Consider the following 22,851-nt stretch of genomic DNA (forward strand, 5'->3'; position numbering starts at 1 on the left):
CCCATAGCCAGAGGCCTTATACCATCCTAGACAGATAGTTTGTCCAATATTTTCTTGAAAACCCACAATTCCTGGAGGCAAGGTGTTTCATTGATTGTTCTGTCAGGAAATTTCTTCTTAGTTCCAGATCGGATCTCTCTTAGATGAGCTTCCACCCATTGCTTCTTGTCCTACCCTGCTTTGGGGACTAAGTCAGCCCTCTCCTTTTTATGAGAGCCCCTCAAGTTCCAAGAAAACAGCTATCATGTCACCCTGATCCTTCACTCCATTAGACTAGACCCGTGATGGTGAACCTATGGCATGCGTGCCATTTGTGCCAGCTCGCAAGCCTCAGGCAAACTTATCTCACTGCGCATGCGCACACCTCACGGCTGATTTTTTTTGGCTGGTTTGAGGCCTTTTCGGCCTCCCAGAGGCTTGAAAATAGCCTCTGCAAGGCTTTTTAGGACGAATAATAGGCCTGTTTCATCACTTCCTGTAATACCGGACTAGACCCTATACCATTTCAGACAATCTCTTATTAAAAGCTTCCAGTGTTGGATCGTTCACAATTTCTGCAGGCAAGTTGTTCCTCTGATTCTAACTGTCAGGAAATGCCTCCTTAGTTCTAGGTTGCTTCTCTCCTTGATTAGTTTCCACCCATTGCTTCTTGTCCTGCCCTCAGGTGCTTTGGATAATAGCTGGACTCCCTCTTCTTTGTGGCAGTCCCTGAGATATCGGAACACTGCTATCATGTCTCCCCTATTCTTTTTTTCATTAGACTAGACATAACCAGTTCCAGCAACCGTTCTTTATCTGTTTTATCCTCTAGTCTCCTAAATCTAATTATCTATATCTAGATCATTTAGAATATGTTGAAGAGTATTGGCCCCAGTTCAGTACCTTGGAGTACCCCACTGCTTGCTTCCCCCCATGTAGATATAGTTCCACTGAGGACTATATGTTGAGTGTGATTGGTCAGCCAACTGCGAATCCATCTGATTGCGTTGTTTTCTATCTGTCCTTTTTCTGTCTTATCAAGAAGTAGGCTGTGGTCTACTTTGTCAAATGCCTTAATGAAGTCCAAGTATACTATGTCACCGTGTTTTCCTGATGCGCTAATTTAGTCACTCTTTTTTTTGCACAACCTTGGTACAAATACCATTAATTTTTTTCCACAGATCTGAGTTTTGAAATACAGTACCAGCAATATGTGCAGCTAGATTTACCATCAATAGAAATGTAGCATGCAGCCAAGCTGTTTAATTTTTCATCTGAAAGTAAAGGCTTTTTTTTTTTTTTTGATGCTCACTCAACTGTTTTGGCAAATCACTGCAGCAGAATCTTACCTATTGCTCGTTCTGAAATTCCCTTTCATCCAAGCTGGATATCTGTTTTAAGCATCTGTAGGGAGATTGGTCACGTATGAAAGTATGAAAGGAATGTGAATATCTTTTCTGAGATGCCGGCTATTAACATGTTTTATCTCCTTGTGCTTTGTGCTTGACTTTCACTGTCTCAAGTCAGAAGTTTTTCTCCTGTCTGAAGAAAAGATTCAAACTCCCAAGGCAATTTGGGTGCAAAGAATATTGAACATAGGGTAATGTAAGTTGCTGGCACAGTTAATTTCTGAAACTTGAACACCCCAGAAAAGGAAAACTGGATTTCCTTTGAAAAAAAAATATATATATATATAGTTGGTGATTCACTGCTATAAGGAGCTGAAATAAAGCTGAACAGGTCCATCAAATCATGAAATGTAAGGTGTGCCTGTGACTGAAGATACGTTGTCAGATATGTCTTCGACTTGGGCAGGAGGCAAGCTTTCTCAAAACCCTAAGCTGCAGCAATATCAGGGAAATAAGTAAAAGGATGGTACTACATTTAGGCAAGAAAAATCAAATGCACAGGGTACACAGGTGGTACCTCGCTCAATGGTAGTAACCGTGAGGGGGATCTTGAAGTCCTATTGGATAACCATTTAACTATGAGCCAGCAGTGTGCTGCAGCTGCCAAAAAAGCCAACACAGTTCTAGGCTGCACAAACAGAGGGATAGAATCAAGATCACATGAAGTGTTAATACCACTTTATAATGCCTTTGGTAAGGCCACACTTGGAATACAGCATCCAGTTTTGGTCGCCACAGTATAAAAAAAAAGATGTTGAAGCTCTTTAGGAAAAGTGCAGAGAAGAGCAACAAAGATGATTGGGGGACTGGAGGCTAAAACATTGCTGGAATTGGGCTTATCTAGTTTAATGAAAAGAAGGACTAGGGATGACACGATAGTGTTAGATAGTGTTCCAATATCTCAGGGGCTGCCACAAAGAAGAGGGAGTCAAGCTATTCCCCAAAGCACCTGCAGGCAGGACAAGAAGCAATGGATGGAAACTAATCAAGGAGAGAAGCAACAGAACTAAGGAGGAATTTCCTGCCAGTTAGAAGAATGAGTCAGTGAAACAATTTGCCTCCAGAAGTTGTGAACGCTCCAACACTGGAAGTTTTTAAAAAGATGTTGGATAACCATTTGTCAGAAATGGGATTTCCTGCCTTAGCAGGGGGTTGGACTAGAAGACCTCCAAAGTCCCTTCCAACTCTGTTATTCTGTTTTAAGTCCTGCCTTGCCAGAGACTTGGGATTCTTCAGTCAGATATAGTAACTGTGATTCTGATCTGAAAATTGGACTGTCTAACTAACTGCACAGTCCAGAACTGTCACGCTGGCTCAGAGGACCATAAATTTTGGCAGGGAAGCAGTTGAGCTGCTCTAGGAAAACTGAGGATTCATAGTTATGTGCTGGTAGTAGCTTACGGAGAAGTATTTCAGTCTTTCTTTACAAGGGGCCAGTTGTTTGAAATACCTCTTCTACAGTATCTGCTGCTAACTACTGTGCTCTTGTTAGACCTTCCTTTGGTCTGTTGTTTCACTGTGCTCCCTAACTCCTCTTTAGTTTTTTTCATCTGGCTGAGGCTTCTGGGGCAGCATATGATTGCCTGAGGTGCCTTAACACAAGCTTGATTGCCTTTACTGTAGGACTGAAAGGTATTTACAGTACTGTAATTAACTTTAATGGACAAGCTTCAGGAGAGATGGAAAACAGAGAGCAAGGCTCAGCATTGGTCCAAAACACCTCCCAAGGCTGAAAAAAATCCTCTGACAATGTACCCTTCTCATTAATCCACGTGGGGACAAATGATACTGCAAAGACGAACAACACCTTATTGTTACTGACTTATAAAGATCGTGGTCTCCATTGTCTAGGTCAGGGGTCTCAACAGCTTTAAGACTTGTGGACTTCAACTCCCCCAGAATTCCTCCTCCAGTCATGTTAGCTCAGGAATTCTGGGAGTTGAAGTCCACAAGTCTTAAACTTGCCAAGTTTGAAGACGCTTGGTCTAGGTCAGTCTTTCTCAACATTGGTAACTTTAAGCTTTGTGGACTTTAACTCCCAGAATTCCCCAGCCAGCATGCTGGGAAAGGTTGAGAAAGTTTGGTCTATGACCTAACACTCAAAATTTGAGAAACAAAATGAGCATTAGGCAAAGGCAAAGTTTAGTTTGAACTAAATTTGACTTCTTGTGCCTTCTTGGGACTTCCTCCGTGTACCACAGTTGCCTAGGAAGAGCGTAATGGCAAACCGCTTCCAAAAGAAACTTGCAAAGTGAAATGCAGGGATTAGTCCAGGCAGTCACCAGCAACCAACACTCTATGGCTCGCGCACACGTGCGCAAAGTCTAAGGTACAGCCCCGATTCTCCCTCGTGGCATCCCGTCTCAATACTCAGCAGGCCTAAACAAGCTTAGTTGTTTGTCTTCCAAGCATTGTTGATTTTACAGTGTAAAAGAGCCTTGGAGAGCTGTCCACCACGATGGAAACATAGCAGTGAAAGGATATCATTGGTTCAAAAAGAAGAGAAGCAAAAGAAAAGGAGGAATTGTGTTTTGTGCCAAAATGATTGGCATCTGCTTAGAAATCCAAGTGAATTAATTAGGCAATAATGTTGAGTGCATCTTGGTTAAATGAAGAAAATAAATTAAAGCAATATTTGTGGTCTTATGGTTTTCTCGCCAGCCACCAGGCCCAAATCCAAACATTATTCAAAACCAGTTCTTTATTTACTTACACCTAGTGGAAAAAAATCCTGTGAAACTAACGCTATAACCTTCTAACCTAACAATATACATATAGACCTAGACTTACAGTTTATGTCTTACAATTGTGCCCAAAATTTATGTTGCTAAGTGGGATGTTTGTTAAGCAAGTTTTGCCCCATTTTACGACCATTCACAGTTGTTAAGTGAATCACTGCAGTAGTTAAGTTAGTAACCCGGTTGTTAAATGAATCTGGCTTCCCCATTGACTTCGCTTGTCAGAAGGTTGCAAATAGGGATCACATGACCCCAGGAGACTGCAACTGTCATAAATATGAATCAGTGCCCGAATTTTGATCATGAGACCATGGGGATGCTGCAACATAAGTGTGAAAAACGGTTCTAAGTCACTTTTTTCAGGGCTGTTGTAATTTCGAACGGTCACTAAATGAACTGTCGGTAAGTCAAGGACTACTTGTAACCTGAATGGAATTCTTTATTGCATATAGCAGAAGCATTGGAGGAAAGGGTTCATATAATGCTAGAGATCCTGATTTTAAAGGAAACACACACCGGATGTGACTTGTGGACTTGTTTTAAAAAAAAAAAGATATTCATAAACCTGGGACAATTTATAAGTTGGATTCTGTGATAGGAGAAATAGATGGAATAAGAATGCTCAAAATGGGTGGGACATCCTCAGAAAAGGATTATAGCTGAAAGCAAACTTGCAAGGAATTTCAATGAGGGGGAAAAAATACTGGAGAACAACGGAAGAAATGTAGTTACACAATAAGCTTAGTTAGGATCTGAAAGAAAAAGAAAAAGAAAGAAACAAACCTAGGAAATGGAAAGTGGACCAGCTCCCAAAGGAAAAGTGCTGAAAGCATGAAATTGGGAAAGAGGTCTGGGAATGTTTCTTGCATCCAAAGTGGATTCGTTGTAGGGAAGGCAGTCTAGGACTAAGCTGTCATAACAAGGACGTTCGTTTTCTGTTGTTGTTGTTTTTATAATTTTTGTGGTTTTTATTTTGGGTCTGAGCTGCCCAGGGCTACGCTCTAAAGATGGCCAGCCATCTTTTTAAATAAAAAATAAAATAAATCAATGCTTCTATTTTGTTCTTTAAAATGTATTTGAGAGTAGAAATAGTCTTCTTGGTAAAAAAAAAAAAAAAGTTCAGTCTTGCTGGGATTGTTGCAACGCTGTGTTCAGAGAAAGCATCTCCAGCACTTCTGTAAATAGGATTGAACTACGTAGCTTTCTGCAACATCTCAGAGCAGGTCCTCCTTTCCCTGGGATTACAGGGCTGCCTTCTGCAGTTGCTGCGTGATCTCAAGGTGAGACCCAGCCCCGTGAAGGTGTTCCAGAGAAGGGCTGCATTCATCTCCCCACGCCCTCAGAAGCATCTTCTGCATATGGCATCCGAAGCGTTGCGCAATCCTACCACTAATACGGGAGGTCTGTTGATGGAAATGTTCGTGTTGAAATCTCAAGATAAAGTGTGTTGTAATAGGTGATTTCAGCCGTTGTTCTAGAGACTGGTAAAGTACCCTTTTTCCATCCAAGAAGCCATGGATGGCAGCTAATCAAGGAGAGAAGCAACTTAGAACTAAGGAGAAATGACAGTTAGAACCATTAATCTGTGGAATGTCTTGCCTTCACAAGTTGTGAACGCTCCAACACTGGAGGTTTTAGGAAGAGATTGGACAAGCATTTGCTGGAAATGGTACAGGGTCTCCTGCCTCGGGAGGGGGTTGGACTAGAAGACCTCCAAGGTCCCTTCCAACTCAGTTAGTCTGTTATTCTGGCCATATCAAGGAGGTATTAATATCAGATAGGTAGATAGGTAGATAGATTATATCATACTATATCATATATCATTAGTATTTTTTTTTAGATATCCACAACAGTTAACAGTGAACCTGGAGAGATGCCTAGAACATGGCGTGAGAGAAATAAATAGCACCAATCTCCTTTTCAGTAGTGAGCGCTGTATTGACATACATAATTCAAGCTAGAAAGCTTGAAGAGTTCCAACACATTTTTTATTTATTTTGGAGAGACAACCTGATTTAAAAAGGAAGGACTGTCCAAAAGAAGAGGAGAGGAGTACACCACAGCATCATATCTCAGCAAGAACATAAGTGCTTTGCAGTTGTAGGAAAGAAGCTGTAAATCAAGGGGTCTTCAAACTTGGCAAAGTTTAAGACTTGTGGACTTCAACTCCCAGAATTCCTGAGCTAACATGACTGGAGGAGGAATTTTGGGAGTTGAAGTCCCAAGTTTGAAGACGCCTGCTGTCAATTGAGATGATCCCCAGTTCAGGTAGAATCTTGCTAGATCAACCTGAAGGGTTTCCAGTGTAACATTCTCTACTGCTGACTGACATGCTAAGCACTTCTCAGAAGCTCACAGGTCAGGTCAAGAAAATAAGAGGTCACCTCCAGAATTGTTCTGTGGCAATGTTTCTTTAGATCTATGGACTTCAACTCCCAGAATTCTCAGCCAGCATGGGGAATTCTGGGAATTGAAGCCTCCATATCTTGCAGTTACTGAATTTTTTTTTTTTTTTTTTTGGCAGGGCGGAATTGCTCTATAGCAAGTGGCCTTTATGGCCTGCCCAAAGGACAAGAAGAACAAGAAGCACAAGCTTATACAAAAGAAATGCAACTTTCTTTAATAATAAATAAATAAGGGACACAGAGAGATTTTATAAAGGAACATATTGCTAATGAAGTTAAATCCAGCACACAAAATCCTTAAATCAGAGCAGGAAGATGGTAGAGCATGGGAATACTAATGGAAGGCAGTAGAAAACTGAATTAATCCTTTGATTAATCAGACAACAGATGTCTTCGTTATAGAAGATGTAGGTCAGCTACCTGTGCTTGAGCTGATATAGAAAGCGAGGAAAGGAGACTGAGGAGATGAAGCAACTAAGATGGAAAAAGCTTATTCTAAGATTTATTAACAATTTAACGCCTTCAAGTTCAGATGGAAATGCTTTGAAGAAAACCAATGAATTTTGCCTGGTATCATACACATACCTGCTGCTAAAAGATGGCCATGACTTTTTATTAACGAATTGAAAACCCTTCAGATCATTCAAGTGACATTTGTCTCATCTTTTCATCTACTTCCTACAAATGTGCAGTGCTTTGGATCAGGTATCACAGAACAAGTGTGAGCACCTTTCAGTACTTCCTTTAAAAAGCCTTTTCCTGATATTTTATGGTGGGGTCCTTGGTTTTCTTTGAGCTTGGTTGTTTTTTTTTCCTTGCAGACATTTCATTACCTAACTGCTTAACATCATCAGTGCTAGTGGGGAATGGGATTTGCTCTCTTGTTTATATACATTAAGATGTTGATTAGTTGGGCAATGAAATATCTACAAGTAAGCTTATAGAGCACCCAGGACCCCACAGTTCAACCCTGTGGTACAGATACTCTCTTCTATCAGTATTTTATAGTAGCTGTGTGAGGCAGGAAAACATGCTTTTAAATGAAGGAGGTGCCCACAGGGTGTAACCAGGTGTTTTAGAATGGGAGTGGACGTGCTTTTCTACACCCTTGCTGTACCACCTTCAATCATCACATCATGCAAGTTGTCTTTGTTCTTTTGGAGCATCTCATCACCTCCAACCAACCATTATATTCACAAATTTCCACTTTCTATTGACCCAGCCATTTAAAAAATAAATTCACCACTTGTTCATTCTCAAAAAAATTACCCACCCACCTTATAATAACTCCTTTTATATCGGCCACTTATTTTTAAATTGGATCTATGTTAGTTCAGCAACTATGCATTCTTGAATCTGTCTCTTCTTGTTTTACAACATTCTCTTCTCAGATGCCGCATTACTAGTGCATTCAGTGTACTAGTATACTTCTCCTACTGTTCTCTCACTTCCAAATAGCATAGTGGGCAGGAATAGGCTCTTACGCACAGCCAGTTTCTATTTTTCGAAGAAGCATTTCTTCATTAGATAGACCACAATCTTTACAATTGCATTTGCAAGTTTTTTTGTCTTTTTTTAATGGTTTAATTAAAATTTATAAATACAGACAATAAAAAGGCAAACTGAAAAAATAGAATAAAAAGAGTAGAAAGTGCAGAAAAGAAAGGAAAAAGCAGAAAATAATAAAATAACATATATATACATATACATATACATACATACATACATACATACATTTGTTTTCTTAAGTTTTCACGGGTACTTACATGTATGGCATTCAGCTTTGTTCGGGTATTTTCCCACGTCATTGTAGTTGTGCTTTTAAAGTTGTAGCAACGTTTCGGCAGAATCTCATCTGCCATCATCAGACTTCTGTATTGTGTTCGTCTGTGGGATTCTGCTGCAACGTTGCTACAACTTTAAAAGCACAACTATAATGACGTGGGAAAATACCCAAACAAAGCTGAATACCATACATGTAACTACCCGCGAAAACTTAAGAAAAAAAATATATATATATATATATATTATTTGTGTGTGTGTGTGTGTGTGTGTGTGTGTGTGTGTGGATTTCCACCATCACAGCAAGTATAAGCAATTTTAGTAACTTACTACCTCCTCTTAAAATGCAACAAACAACCATTTTTTTCCTATAGCCCATCTCTTCTAATCTATAAACAAATCCATAAAGTAATATCATTTCAGTCCTGGTGTCAGTAAGAATCTGTTAAGAGTTGCCAAGGATAGCATGTCTGTTTTAACCTTGATCAAACGCTATATTTCTTCCTTTTACTTCTAGCAATCATAATTTTTAATCCCTTCAAATATTGTTATAGAAAATTTATTCCTTTTCATTTTTTCTTTGTCCCTTCTCATCACATTTTTCAAAACTAACAAATCTCTAACAAGTAAATCCAATATAGGGAAGTTATCCAAGTCACTCTTTCAGCTTGTTATTTGTATATCCTTTTTCATTAGTAAGACCTATGCTTTCATTTGTATATCCAATGTATCATCTTTTTCCGTGTTCCATTTTGTGGCCTGTCATTTTTAAATCCACTTCTCAAATCAGCAGTAGACTTGTCTGGTAAAACTTATTCCTCTTCCATAAAAAAATTAGACAGTTTGTCAATAAGCACAAACCCTATTCAAGTTAATTTCCCAGTTCATTATTCCAAAAATATGCTTAACAGATAACAGATAATCAGAGTTGGAAGGGACCTTGTATGTCATCTAGTCCAACCCCCCACCCAAGCGGGAGACCCTACACCATTTCTGACAAATGGCAGTCCAATCTCTTCTTGAAAGTCTCAAGTGATGGCGCTCCCACAATTTCCTAGGACAAGCTGTTCCATTGGTTGATTGTTCTCATTGTCAGAAAGTTTCTCCTCATTTCCAGGTCAAATCTCTCCTTGTTCAGTTTCCATCCATTATTCCTTGTCTGGCCTACAGGAGCTTTAGAAAATAGCTTGACCCCTTCCTCCCTGTGGCAGCCCCTCAAACATTGGAAGATTGCTATCATGTCTCCCCTGGTCCTTCTCTTCACTAGACTAGCCAAGCCCATTTCCTGCAACCATTCGTTGTATGTTTTAGCCTCCAGTCCCCTAATCATCCTGGTTGCTCTTCTCTGTACTATTTCTAGAGTCTCAACATCTTTTTTGTAATGTGGTGAACAAAACTGGATGCAGTACTCTAGGTGTGGTCTTACTAAGGCTTTATATAATGGTATTAGTACCTCCCTTGATTGTATCCCTCTGTAAATACAACTTAGGATTGCATTAGCTTTTTTGGCAGCTGCTGCACACTGCTGGCTCATATTTAGCTGGTTGTCCACTAAGACTCCAAGATCCCTTTAGTGTGCCTGATATTAAAATACACTGCTCAAAAAAATAAAGGGAACACCTAAACAACACAATGTAACTCCAAGTCAATCACACTTCTATGAAATCAAACTGTCCACTTAGGTAGCAACACTGATTGACAATCAATTTCACATGCTATTGTGCAAATGGAATAGACAACAGGTGGAAAGCATAGGCAGTTAGCAAGACATCCCCAATAAAGGACTGATTCTGCAGGTGGTGACCACAGACCACTTCTCAGTTCCTATGCTTTCTGGCTGATGGTTTGGTCACTTTTGAATGCTGGCGGTGCTTTCACTCTAGTGGTAGCATGAGGCGGAGTCTACAACCCACACAAGTGGCTCAGGTACTGCAGCTCATCCAGGATGGCACATCAATGCGAGCTGTGGCAAGAAGGTTTGCTGTGTCTGTCAGCATAGCGTCCAGAGCATGGAGGCACTACCAGGAGACAGGCCAGTACCTCAGGAGACGTGGAGGAAGCCGTAGGAGGGCAACAATCCAGCATCAGGACTGCTACCTCCGCCTTTGTGCAGGGAGGGACAGGAGGAGCACTGCCAGAGCCCTGCAAAATGACCTCCAGCGGGCCACATGTGGCTGCTCAAACAGTCAGAAACAGACTCCATGAGGGTGGTATGAGGGCCCAACGTCCACAGGTGGGGGTTGTGCTTAGAGCTCAACACTGTGCAGGACGTTTGGCATTTGCCAGAGAACACCAAGATTGGCAAATTCGCCATTGGCGGCCTGTGCTTTTCACAGATGAAAGCAGGTTCACACTGAGCACATGTGACAGGGTCTGGAAATGCCGTGGAGAACATTCTGCTGCCTGCAACATCCTCCAGAATGACCAGTTTGACAGTGGGTCAGTAATGGTGTGGGGTGGCATTTCTTTAGGGGGCCTCACAGCCCTCCATATGCTCGCCAGAGGTAGACTGACTGCCATGAGGTACCAAGATGAGATCCTCAGACCCCTTGTGAGACTATATGCTGGTGCAGTTGGCCCTGGGTTCCTCCTAATGCAAGACAATGCTAGACCTCTTGTGGCTGGAGTGTGTCAGCAGTTCCTGCAAGATGAAGGCATTGATGCTATGGACTGGCCCACCTGTTCCCCAGGCCTGAATCCAATTGAGCACATCTGGGACATCATGTCTCATTCCATCCACCAATGCCACGTTGCACCACAGACTGTCCAGGAGTTGGGGGATGTTTTAGTTCAGGTGTGGGGGGAGATCCCTCAGGAGACCACCCACCACCTCATCAGGAGCATGCCCAGGCATTGTAGGGAGGTAATACAGGCATATGGAGGCCACACACCCTACTGAGCCTCATTTTGACTTGTTCTAAGGACATTACATCAAAGTTGGATCAGCCTGTAGTGTTTGTTAACACTTTAATTTTGAGTGTAACTCCAAATCCAGGCCTCCATGGGTTGCAAAATTTGATTTCCATTGAAAATTTTTGTGCGATTTTGTTGTTAGCACATTCAACTATGTAATGAACAAAGTATTTAATAAGAATATTTCATTCATTCAGATCTAGGATGTCTTATTTTTGTGTTCCCTTTATTTTTTTGAGCAGTGTAGTTTGCTTCATTTTAAAATTGTAGGTTGAATTTATGTGGTCTTTTCCTTTAGTTCCCTCTGGTATCCAAATTTTAAAATCTAATTTAAAAAAATCAAAATAAAGCATTTTCCCATAGGAAAGTGATTTCTGTTGGCTTTCTCTCCCGTGCCTGACCTAATCCCCTCCACCCCTGCTTAGCAACAGAATTGCCAATCTCAGTTATGCTCACTAAATGAGGACTACCTGTAATGCTCCTGTAGTTTTTGTATGAATTATGTGATCTTTGCACCACATTTTTCCAATCATCAGGCATAATTGCAGTTCTCTAACCCTAACCCCCTCCTCTCTCTCCCCCTCCCTCCCTTTCTCTCACACACAGTAAGTCTTTACAGCGGTTCCATACGCAAACCAGATCCAGATTTAAATATTTCCACCAATTACATTCTCTATTTCTATGGCTTTATCATTTCCCTCCATTTCCCCAGGATTTGAGATTTCCTTTTCATCAACTTTTATTTCAGTTCCACTCTGACATATCACTCTCAATCCCATTACTACAGATTTGCTGCTCTCCATTATTATAGTTTGACTCAACTTGGATAGCTTGAAAAGGAAAGTTAGACAAAATGTACTGTGTATTATCAGTGGCTGCTAGTCATTAAGAATACTTATTATCTCTTAATGCCCATTCTTGTGGTACATGAACGGAAGGTGCTGTTGCTCACACATATTATATGTGTCTTCCCATAAGTATTTGAACAGCTATTCTGAGAATGCTAATTTATTATATCTTTAAGCTGAGCCCTTACAGTAATTTGTACATAGGCAAGAGAACAACGAGTATCTAATTCTGTTCTGACCCAACCCTGTTACCAGCAAGAAAATCTCAAACAAACATAGCAACTCAAACCTTCACAGCTTTAATCTACAAATAAACTTCTTTGTAAATAAAAGATGGCTTGCAGCCGATTAGTCCAACCAGAAAAACCTTGACAGAATTCTTCAAATAAGCTGGAGTTTCTACACACAGTGCTGGGTCCTTAGAGCGTTTTTGCCTTCTTGCAAAGGCAAAAACCTTTTGAAACCAGGCTTATATTCCCTGGAGGGAGGGGCCATTACGTTGCATCTTTACTCCTGAGTTGCCTGTGCTGCTCCAGCTGTTGTCTTCTACAAATCATCCTGCGCTCATGCGCGCTTGGCATAGGCTCCTCGGGAACCTCCTCATCACTGCTGCCAGCCCCCACAATTTCTGAAGGCAGCACTCCACTCCCTGATGGTCTTGGCCCATCATCAAGGTCCTTGGTCTCCTCAGCCATCTGCACCTGTTGCCAGCTAACCACAACAAATTCTAGGAAGATGAACTGGACTCATCAAGCTTGTCTCATGGACGATCTTCTCAATTTCTCCTTTTCTCAATGTTATTTCTTCAATTCTTCTCTAAAATCTTATGGACTAGAAACTTGTTGTAATCTTCCTTTTTCATGCAAGGAGAACATTCCAGGACACTGGCATTTATTTCTCTTTCTTTTGATTTTGCTGATGAAGAAACCCGCAGTATCTCCTTCACTTCTTGCTTTCCACTGGCTTTCCAAATTATAGTTCTTAATTGGACTGCTTGATTGCAAACCTCTCTGGTGTGAATGTATGAATGTAAAAAAAGGGGAAGCCCTAGATTTTTTGGAAAGTTTGATTATGTCTGGAGCAATATATATGTACGATGAAGTCTTATCTATAGCTCTTCAGTCCCATTCTGTCCCTTTATTCCTGCCCCATTATTTTGTTCTTTTGCTATAAGGGTTCAGTCCAGATTAACGTTTCCTAACCATGCCTACTTTTAAGATGTGTGGACTTCATCTCCCAGAATTCCTCAGCCATTATGTATGCCGTGTTGGCTGAGGAATTCTGGGAGTTGAAGTCCACACATCTTAAAATAGTCAAGTTTGGGAAACACTGATCTGGACCTCTGACACAAGAGAACTATACCTGTTGCTAACTTCTTCTGAGGTAAATGTCTATGGAGGTAATTCCTCCATAGAGAATTTCTTCTGAGGTAATTCCTCTTAGATGAAGCAGTCTTTTCTACCATTCCTATTGCAGAAGACCTCTTGGCTGCCCTGCAACCTTCTTAACTAAGTAGTTAATCCTTAACTAATCTGGACCTCTGTTTCTCTTACCTCAGTCCCAGGACACAACTGCTGTTCCAATCACTGAATAATTCTTCTCTATTCTGGGTTCAGCCATTTGCTGCCACTCTTTCTTCTACTCCCAAAATGATCTTGTTTTAACAATTGCAAGGCCCCGTCTACCCTTGCACAACGAGGAGGCGGTTGCTATGACTTCAATGAAAGAAACCCTGTGCTGGTGTGTTGGTTACATCAGGGAGCCATTAACGCCTGACCCCTTCTGGTCCATCAATTTCCCCCAACAAGCAGGTTTCCTTGTTCAGCCAATTCTCCCACAATGCTGCCCCGCTGTCAACCATTTGAGGTGGGCAAGGTCAGGAAACGGGGATCCATGGGAGTCTTGCAATGTCCTTTAATGCAGCTGGGGCACTAATAAACTCTTGAAAGCCTGTCAGAGCCCCCACTTTCGTTTCATACTCAACACAATCTAGGTGGAGTTGTGTTTTAAGTTTCTTCCCCAAGCTTTCTGTTTTCCCAAGATGCAGACATCCTTTTTACAGACTCTTAACATTTCCCTCCACTTTCTCTCAGTCAAACCCATGTTCCTTTACATACTTTACAGTTCTGTTAAGTAGCTTCTTGTAAGCAAGATTTTGCCGGCTTTCCTTCTCTTCAAGGGAAATCCAGATTTCAGATCTCTTCAAAGCAGAGGGAAGTGGCCTTCTAGATTTATTTATTTATTTGTTTATTTGCTTGTTTATTTATTTCTTTGTCAAGCAAGTATTAGATAACAGGTATAAGTAAAAGCATGGTGATGAATACATTTAATGGATACGAATAAGAAAGAAACAATAGGACAGGGACGGTAGACACGTTGGTGCACTTATGCACACCCCCTACGGACCTCTTAGGAAAGGGGTGAGGTCAATAGTAGACAGTCTAAGGTTAAAGTTTTTGGGGCTTGGGGGAAAAAAACCCACAGAGTCAGGTGGAGTATTCCAGACATTAACCACTCTGTTGCTGAAGTCGTATTTCCTGCAATCAAGTTTGGTACCTTGAGTTTGTATCTATTGTGTGCTCTTGTATTGTTATGGTTGAAGCTGAAGTATTATTGACAGGTAGGACATTGCAATGTATGATTTTATATCGGACTGAAGGCGGGGTAGTTCTAGGTTTTCTAGGTCTAGAGTTTCAAGTCTGGTGGCATAAGATATTCTGCAACGAGTAGAGGAGTGGAGAACTCTTCTCGTGAAATATTTCTGGACTTTCTCGACTGTATTAATATCTGATATGTAATGTGGATTCCAGACTGATGAGCTGTATTCAAGTATTGGTCTAGCAAATGTTTTGTATGCTCTAGTTAGTCGTGTGATATTACCGGAGAAAAAGTTTTGCAGGATTAGGTTAAAGCGGTAGCGAACTTGTATGCACAGGTCATTCTCTTCTAAGTTAGCTGAAGTTGACTGTGAAGGTCCCTCTTCATTCCTGGCATGGATTTTTTTCTTTATAGACCAATTCACATCCCCTCCAGAATTATCCTAGGAAAAAGGCTGCCAATAGAATCCTGGTCTTGGCATGTGGGAAGTCAGAATGGATGTCCTCTGATAACTAACATCAGTTACTATTATGCCTACGTGGAGATTCAACGTTCGGGATTCAGGAGAGCAGGGATGAAGAATTTCAGGGGAATATCCCATTAGCCATTATGACCAATTGCATGCGATCCGTTACCTAAGCCCCGTCAGTTATGTTTTTGGATAAACCATTGGACAAAAAATTTAAAAGCTTTTTATTCTCATGTGTATGTTATAACCTTGAAAAGTCCAGGAGTCAATAAATGCAAAGCTAATTCAGGTAGTCCTTGACTTAACAGCTGTTAACAGACTGAGTTGGAGGTCTTCTAGTCCAACCCCCCTACACTACTTCAGACAAAGGGTTATCCAATCTCTTCTTAAAATCTTCCAGTGTTGGAGCATTCACAACTTCTGGAGGCAAGTTGTGCCACTGAATAATTGATCTAACTGTCAGGAAATTTCTCCTTAGTTCTAAGTTCACTTAGTGACCTTTCAAAGTTACAGCGGCACTGGAAAAAAGTGACTTACCATCGTTTTTCACACTTTTACGACCATTGCAACATTTCCCCCATGGTCACATGATCACATGATTTGGATGCTTGACAACTGGTTCATATTTATGACAGTTGCGGTATCCTGGGGCCAAGTGAACAGTTTTTGTGACCTTCTGACAAGCAAAGTCAATGGGGAAGCCAGATTCACTTAACAACCTTGTTACTAACTTAAACACTGCAATGATTCATTTAACAACTGCGGCAAGAAAGTTGTAAAATGGGGAAAACTCACCTAACCAAAAACTCACCCAACACTTAGCAACATAAAAATGTTGGGCTCAGTTGTGGTCGTAAGTCGAGGACTAACTGTACTTGCATCTTAAAACACTGAATCACCATGACCAGATTATCCAGGCAGTGGTCTGGACTCAATAAAAAATTTGAAAGCACATTGCTTTCCTGCTTCTGTCAGAAATGGCAATACTGTAGGATAGCAAGGGGAGGTGTGTGAAGGCAGCACCTGCTAAAAATGGAAGACCATTGATTTATCTGTACTGTAGTTGCCTTTTCAAATAAATAATCTGGATTGTTCCTTGTTACATACAAATGACCCTTCAGGTAAGGCATCCAGTATTACCATAAATCAGGTTTGTCACCTCCAATTGAAATAAATATTCTGAAGGATCGTGTTTTGTTTTGTTTTTTAAATGCTCTCCTTGTGAGCTTGCTATTGCACAATCGACGCTTCTGGGTTTCTTTTGGCTTTCCTTCATCCAAATTGCCCGGCTTGTGTTATGATTTAATACTAACACAGTCTACCAACCATCTCTGCCTCCTGGAACAGCGGGAAGAATGTAGATGACAGATTTTGAAAAGTATCTTGTTAGAAGAAGATGAAGATCCGCACCCTCTGAAGAGTTCTCCACTTTACTGCCACCAAATCACCTTCTTTCCTTAAATTCTGGGTTTTGGGGGTTTTTTTGCCTCCCACCTACTCAGATGCCTGCTTTTACAATCCAAGCCCTGTCTGGAAAGGGCTGTTGTTTCCCAGAAAACGGGGGATATCGCTTCAGGTTGGGAGCTCTCCTCTGGCTGGGAAGGGCCGGAAAGCTCAGTTTGTGCCCTACAGAACATGAGCAATTGAGGGAGATGGGGGGGGGAAACCTCCGGCTTGTAGGGACACAGCGTGGGTATGCCCTTGTAGGGACACAGCATCCATTTCTTGGGCTCTTAAGCATGATGGCTATTGGATCTTGCAGCTCCCAAATGACCACTGCCTGGTTTGGCTCAATTCACCTGCTTTGAACTAGAGTACTTTTCTTTGGCATGTCTTTCACTCTTACAGGGAGGCTTCAGGGGCTCTGTGGTCCTCCATCTCTCTCTCTCTCTCTCTCTTTTTTTTTTGAATGCCCCGCTACCTGACAGTTTGCATTGCCGTGTGACTTTTTTAAGGTGCTAAAACCGCCAGTGAACCTTTTTTTTTTTAGCAGAAGACCTGAACGAAGCCACTGATTTGCATCATCTCCTCTCTCTCTGCTTCAGATCAACTGACCTTTCTCTTCCCGGATCCTCCCTCTCCACCGACTTTGGCAGCTGGCAGATGGTAACAGGGAGCGGCAGTATACAGGAGCAGACTGACTCCTCTTCTCTTTGCAGCTTCCCAGATGAGCTCCCTAACAGTTCCTTGTAAGTGCTTGAGATCTGTGAATGGAAGGACCCTGCTTTGCATGTTGGAGGTCTCTGGTTCAGTCCCAGGCATCCTAGAATTAAAAGAACCGGTCCAGACAAATGCATCTTCCTAAGATCCTCAGGAGCCACTTATACCCGGTCAAGTCTGATATAATCAATCTAGGCTTGCTGGCTCCTTGGTCATAGGTGAAGGGTTTCTTACAAATCCCTGCCTGGGAAAAACCATGGCTTGGCTGGCAACCCGATTGGCTTTTCCTCAAGTCCTGGGGCCAGATATACGTAGCTCATGTGATCCTCAGATACCTGTGGACTTTTTACATCCATTTTTTTTCTTTTGCAAAGCGTTGCGTACCGTAAGTAGACCTTGGAGGCTTGGATCACACCTGTCAAATTCAAATTCTGTCCCTCCAAGCCCCACTAGGGCCGCACCCACCAACTGCTGTGCACTTCTTACCCATTTATTTTTCAGCGTGGGCTTTTTATTAACCTAGCCTTCCTCATTATTAACTTCTTCCATGGAGCCCTTGAGATGGCGAGCCTCCTTTCAGGATTTAATTTGTTGAAGCTGCATTCTTTGAGCTAAAGTATTCCCTTGGATTATTTTCTAAGGTATCTCTTCTTAGGCATAGGGATTCTCTTTTCTTTTCTTTTCTTTCCCTTTCTTTCCAGTGTCCTTCACAAAGTCAGCAAAAGGATTAGCAGTCAGTTAAAATCTTGTTTCCTTTCTATTCTTACAATCCAATCCTATGTATTTTGGCCAAGAACTGCTGCAGCCATTGTGCTCCAAAAGGAGAGAGATCCCCCACATATCTGTAATAAATGTATCTCATTTTGAAAGGTAATGTTCTAAGTGCCAGGCCAGGATGAGTGTTGTGAGATGGCCTGTTCTTGCCTCTTTGGAGGGCAACTTGGCCACTCATCCCGCTTTGCAAATAGCCATCTGCGTGCTAAAAGACGCTTGGGGAGTACATTTGAGAAAAAGCATCTATCACACCAATACAGGCTAGGCTTTGTTCTTTACCTGCCCGTCATCACAAAGCCTCCCTTGACCGTTGCTCGCCATCTACCTTTGAAGCATCTCACCAGCATTAGTTAAATCGCACTCCTTTGTCAGATTATATTCAGGAACTGGAACAGAGCATGGTAACAAGGTCAGCCAATGAATAGGCATAGCAACTAAGTCAGCCAATGAGAAGTGCTTGGAAACTGAAACTAGAAGTAGCCTAGGCGTGGCTCTGTATTAAGCTCTGAGTCTGTCTATTGAAGATGAAACTAACTTGCTTGCCTGCCTGCCTGCCTGCTGAACTAAAGTGAAACCGATGTCTGTTTCTTAGCTCCTGAGTAGCTCCTGAAGTTACTTGCAACATGTTTCTGTCTGAGTTTGCTCCATGTTGGAGAAATCTACAGCTGGTTTATAAAATCTACTTATTATGTTTATAAAGATGTTAAATGAAGCATCAGCCATCTGTGTTTATTTTTCTGGCGCTGAATTAATGCTGCAAAACCCTGAATATCCTTTTTTTTTCTCATACTGCAATTCCTGTCCCCTCCACGGGAAGGAATTGTGCGAAGGTATGAGATGAAATTGCCTGCAGAACCTCTAGTGCCCTTTCGTCCATGATTCTTCATTCTACAACCGCACACAAAAAATTGGGGCCTCTTTCTCAAATGTTTGATCTTTCAATCACAGGTAGTCCTCCACTTAGGACCACAATTGAGCCTGAATTTTCTTTTACTGAGCAAGACAGTTGTTAAGTGAGCTTTGCCCCCATTTTGCGACCTTTCTTGCCACCGTTGTTGTTAAGTGTATCTTTGGAGTTGCTAAGTCAGTAACACGGTTAAATGAATCTGCCTTTCCCATTGGCTTTGCTTGTCAGAAAGTCGCTAAAGGTGATTGCGTGACTCTGGGACACAGCAGCGGTCATAAAAATGAGCCAGTTGCCAAGCATCTGAATTTTGATCACCTGACCATGGGGATGCTGCAAGCGGTTGTAAGTGTGAAAGTCACTTTTTTTCAGTGCCGTTGTAATTTCTGACAATCATTAAATGGATGGTTGTAAGTTGTGGAACACCCCCCCACACACCCCGAAATCCCTAGGTAAGTAGAAGCTAACATAATCTATAGGCGGTACAAAGAAAAACACCTCATCTTTCTGCAAATCTGAATGCATGCTCACTGTTTGTGTGCCGTATACAGATTCAGAGTAAGAAAATAGCAGTAGTACTTAGACTTATATACCGCTTCACAGTGCTTTACAGCCCCCTCTAAGTGGTTTAAAGAGTCGGCCTATTGCCCCCAGCAATCTGGCTCCTCGTTTACTGACTTCGGAAGGATGGAAGGCTGAGTCCGGTGAGATTCAAAATGCCAAATTGCTGTCATTTGGCAGAAGTAGCCTACAGTACTGCATTCTAACCACTGCGACACCCTTCCAGTTGATTCAGTGGTACGTTTTAAACTGTTATTGAGAAAGCGCAAATACGTGACTGATTCATTAAGCCTATTATTAGCCAAAAACAATGACAGTTCTATAGGCGAGCCAAGTTCTCCGAAACTTCTGTCTCCTCAGTTTGCAATTGCTGTTCTGTCTACTGTCTGCTACTATGAGTTTCCCTAAGTAGCTGTTTGAGCATTTGAAAATGAAGGAACTCACTCTTACAAAATAGGGGGTGGTTATAAGAAAAATATCTAAATGCTTCAGCTGGCAGTTTCAATGAGAGAAGTGTGTTTAGGAAACGGGAGTTAGCTGGAACTGCAGAAATCAAGGCAATATATAGAACATCAAGAGAGATATCTGCTAGAAGTGCTCCCAAACTGGCCATATCTGCAAAGCTGAACCAACAAGTGACTGCAAAAGAAACCCGCTGACGCTGGAATAGATGTCAGCAAGTCCACATTTTACAACATTACCTATACAGTACAATGATCTACGCAGGAGAGTTTTGAGAAGGAAACTTTCTCTCCCAACTTCATCATAAATAGAATTGTCTAAAGCACGCAGAAGACAATCTTGATAAAACCTTGTACCCATGAAGTTACCATCAATCAGAATAGATCTGGAAGGGACCTTGGAGGTCTTCTAGTCCAACCCACTGCTCAAGCAGGGGACCCTATACCACTCCAGACAAATGGTTATCCAATCTCTTCTTAAAAACCTCCAATGATGAAACATCCATAACTTCTGAAGGTAAGCCATTCCACTAGTTAATGGTCCTTACTGTTAGGAAGTTTTTAATTCCAGGTTGCTTCTCTCCTTGATTAGCTTCCATCCATTCTTCCTTGTCCTGCCCTCTGATGCTTTGGAAAATAAATTAATAAAATAAATTAATTAATTAAATTGTGATAGCCTCTCAAATACTGCTGTCATGTCCCTTCATTACCCTTTTGATAATGAAATGTCTGCAGCAACCAGCCAAGCTCAGAAAGCAGCACGGACCCCACAAACCAACCCTGACCCACAATTAACCTTCTCTATATCCAAACTTTGATAAGCCCGAAATGTTTTAGAATAAAATGATTGGATTGATGAAACAATAGTATGCCCATAGCCATACCCAATATTCTTGCAGGAAAAAAGGATGAAGAATTTGTCAGTTGTTGGGCATGGGGCTGTGTGCCCAACAACTTTGAGGTGGCACAAGAAATACCATGTGGGTGGAAGGATGAATAGACTCATCTAAATGTCAGCATATCTATCCTAAGAGACCACTATTTTATGGCCAGTGTAGAAATTAAAGATGTTGGATACTTCAGCAAAGGAATGATCTGAAACGTATCTCCAGATACGAAGGTTTGAATGGTCTTCACAGTCCCCAGACCTGAACAGGGCTGAAAGTCTATGGAGAGGTCCCAAACATGCATTGAACGCAAAGTGACCTAGGAAAATGTCCTTTTTTGGGGGAAGAGTTCTGCAAGGAAGAGTGAAAGGGAAAATTCCCAAAACAAGAAGAGAAGGATTCTTAGATGGCGACAGGAAATGCTTTGAACTTATTTGTTCTGAAGGAAGTGTCTTAATGTAGGTTAACTATTGCACATAAATAATAGTAAGTACACATTCAAATTTGCAGGAAGATATTACTTTTAATTAACAGAGATAACCAATAACATGTAATCAGAGTTGGAAGGGACCTTGTAGGTCATAATTTTTACCGTATAGATATTATTCCAGTTTCTGTTCACCTAGGGCAGAGCTGTCAAATGTCACACACTGGCCACGCCCATGCCCAGTTTAGCGAAGGGAAAAAGTCGCAATACCTCATATGACACTGCCATGAGTTTAACACACCTGGCCTCGGGGATTCATTAAAACATATGACCAGGGGGGATCAAAACCTGTGCATGCCGTTGTAGTTTTGGTACACAAGCCTATTGTACCCTACTAATCGAATGGATGGTCTGGGCAATAATAGATAGTTCTACTTGAGTCCGAGAGGCTTGCTGTGCTGAAGTGCTTCCTTGTAATGAAGAATTGATGAATCTGAGTTAGGAAAGTCTTTCGAGAAGACATTAACAGACCATCATAATCTTACTCTTGAAACTAACCCCCCCACTCCCCCACCGCCCAAAAAATGGCTCGGTATATAATGCAAGCAGAAGATACACTAACTTCAGTACAGCTTGGATAAGCGGAGTTGTCTCTTCAATATCTATCTGCGTGGCATTGACCTCTCTCAGCTGCGTCTTACAAATTTGAGAGATGGGAAGAGTGGCATTGTTCTTGCTTCAGATAATTGCATCTCTCTCTCTCTCTCTCTCTCTCTCTCTCTCTCTCTCTCTCTCTCTCTCTCCTCGAAGGGCTTCAAGTTTTGATGCTTGTGTTTCTGTTGTAAAATTGGAATTGATTAAATTCCAAGGCTACTTCGTTATTCTGTCATTCGGAAGAGGTGGCCTTAGGATAATGACTTCTAGGATATGTGATTTATGGGAAGGCAGCATTCACATTAAAACAATGAAGCTCTGGATTACCATAGGGTGCTCCGGCATATCATTAACCCAACAATTTAGCTGAGAAGAAGATGATGGTAGAGAGGAGTACAGGATTTTTTGCTTCAGCATCTTTCGCCTAGTCAGGTTGAACCCTATTTAGATTCTCGTTAATTAATTATCCTGCTTTAGCACTGACAGAGAATTTAGTTTGGTTTCCATTTTTTAATGTGCATGTGCCCAATTCACACCTCTGAATTGTATGCAAACTTACAGACCCCAACCCACCCTTTGGAGTATTTTTATGCTGTTTTCACAATTTTTAAAAAAGATATGCACCCCCCAAAAAAAATGTGTTGAGGAAAATGTGTATAAACATACAGGAGAAAAAAAAATACTTGTGAAAAAAATTACATCCTGTGAAATATGCACTAAAAAGGGCGTAAGCTGGGAAAAAATGCACACAAATTTCATGTGTTGAGGAAATATTAGTTGCTTGGATTAAAGCAGTCCACAAACTCAAGGAAATAGGAAGAAAGGAAACAATGTGCAGATTAACATAGGAACAGGCTAAGGATGTGAATGATATTGAAAAGC

At 41.4% G+C, this 22,851-nt stretch overlaps 1 protein-coding gene across 5 annotated transcripts in view; it reads left to right on the forward strand.

Moving 5' to 3' along the window:
• MTMR14 (myotubularin related protein 14) overlaps positions 1-22,851 on the forward strand; it is a 108,889-nt gene that overhangs the window by 74,969 nt on the left and 11,069 nt on the right. For 3 of the 5 annotated variants that reach the window (XM_026717925.2, XM_087923463.1, XM_026717929.2), the window contains one exon: positions 17,187-17,330. The exons of the other annotated variants lie outside the window; for them this stretch is intronic. In XM_026717925.2, coding sequence (XP_026573710.2) covers positions 17,187-17,330 — 144 coding nt within the window. The remainder of the gene's footprint in view (positions 1-17,186; positions 17,331-22,851) is intronic. 5 annotated transcript variants of the gene reach the window in all.

The sequence above is a fragment of the Pseudonaja textilis genome, chromosome 2 (genome assembly GCF_049901715.1).
Source record: "Pseudonaja textilis isolate UNSWEBS1 chromosome 2, rPseTex1.2, whole genome shotgun sequence".
Classification (NCBI taxonomy): Eukaryota; Metazoa; Chordata; class Lepidosauria; order Squamata; family Elapidae; genus Pseudonaja; species Pseudonaja textilis.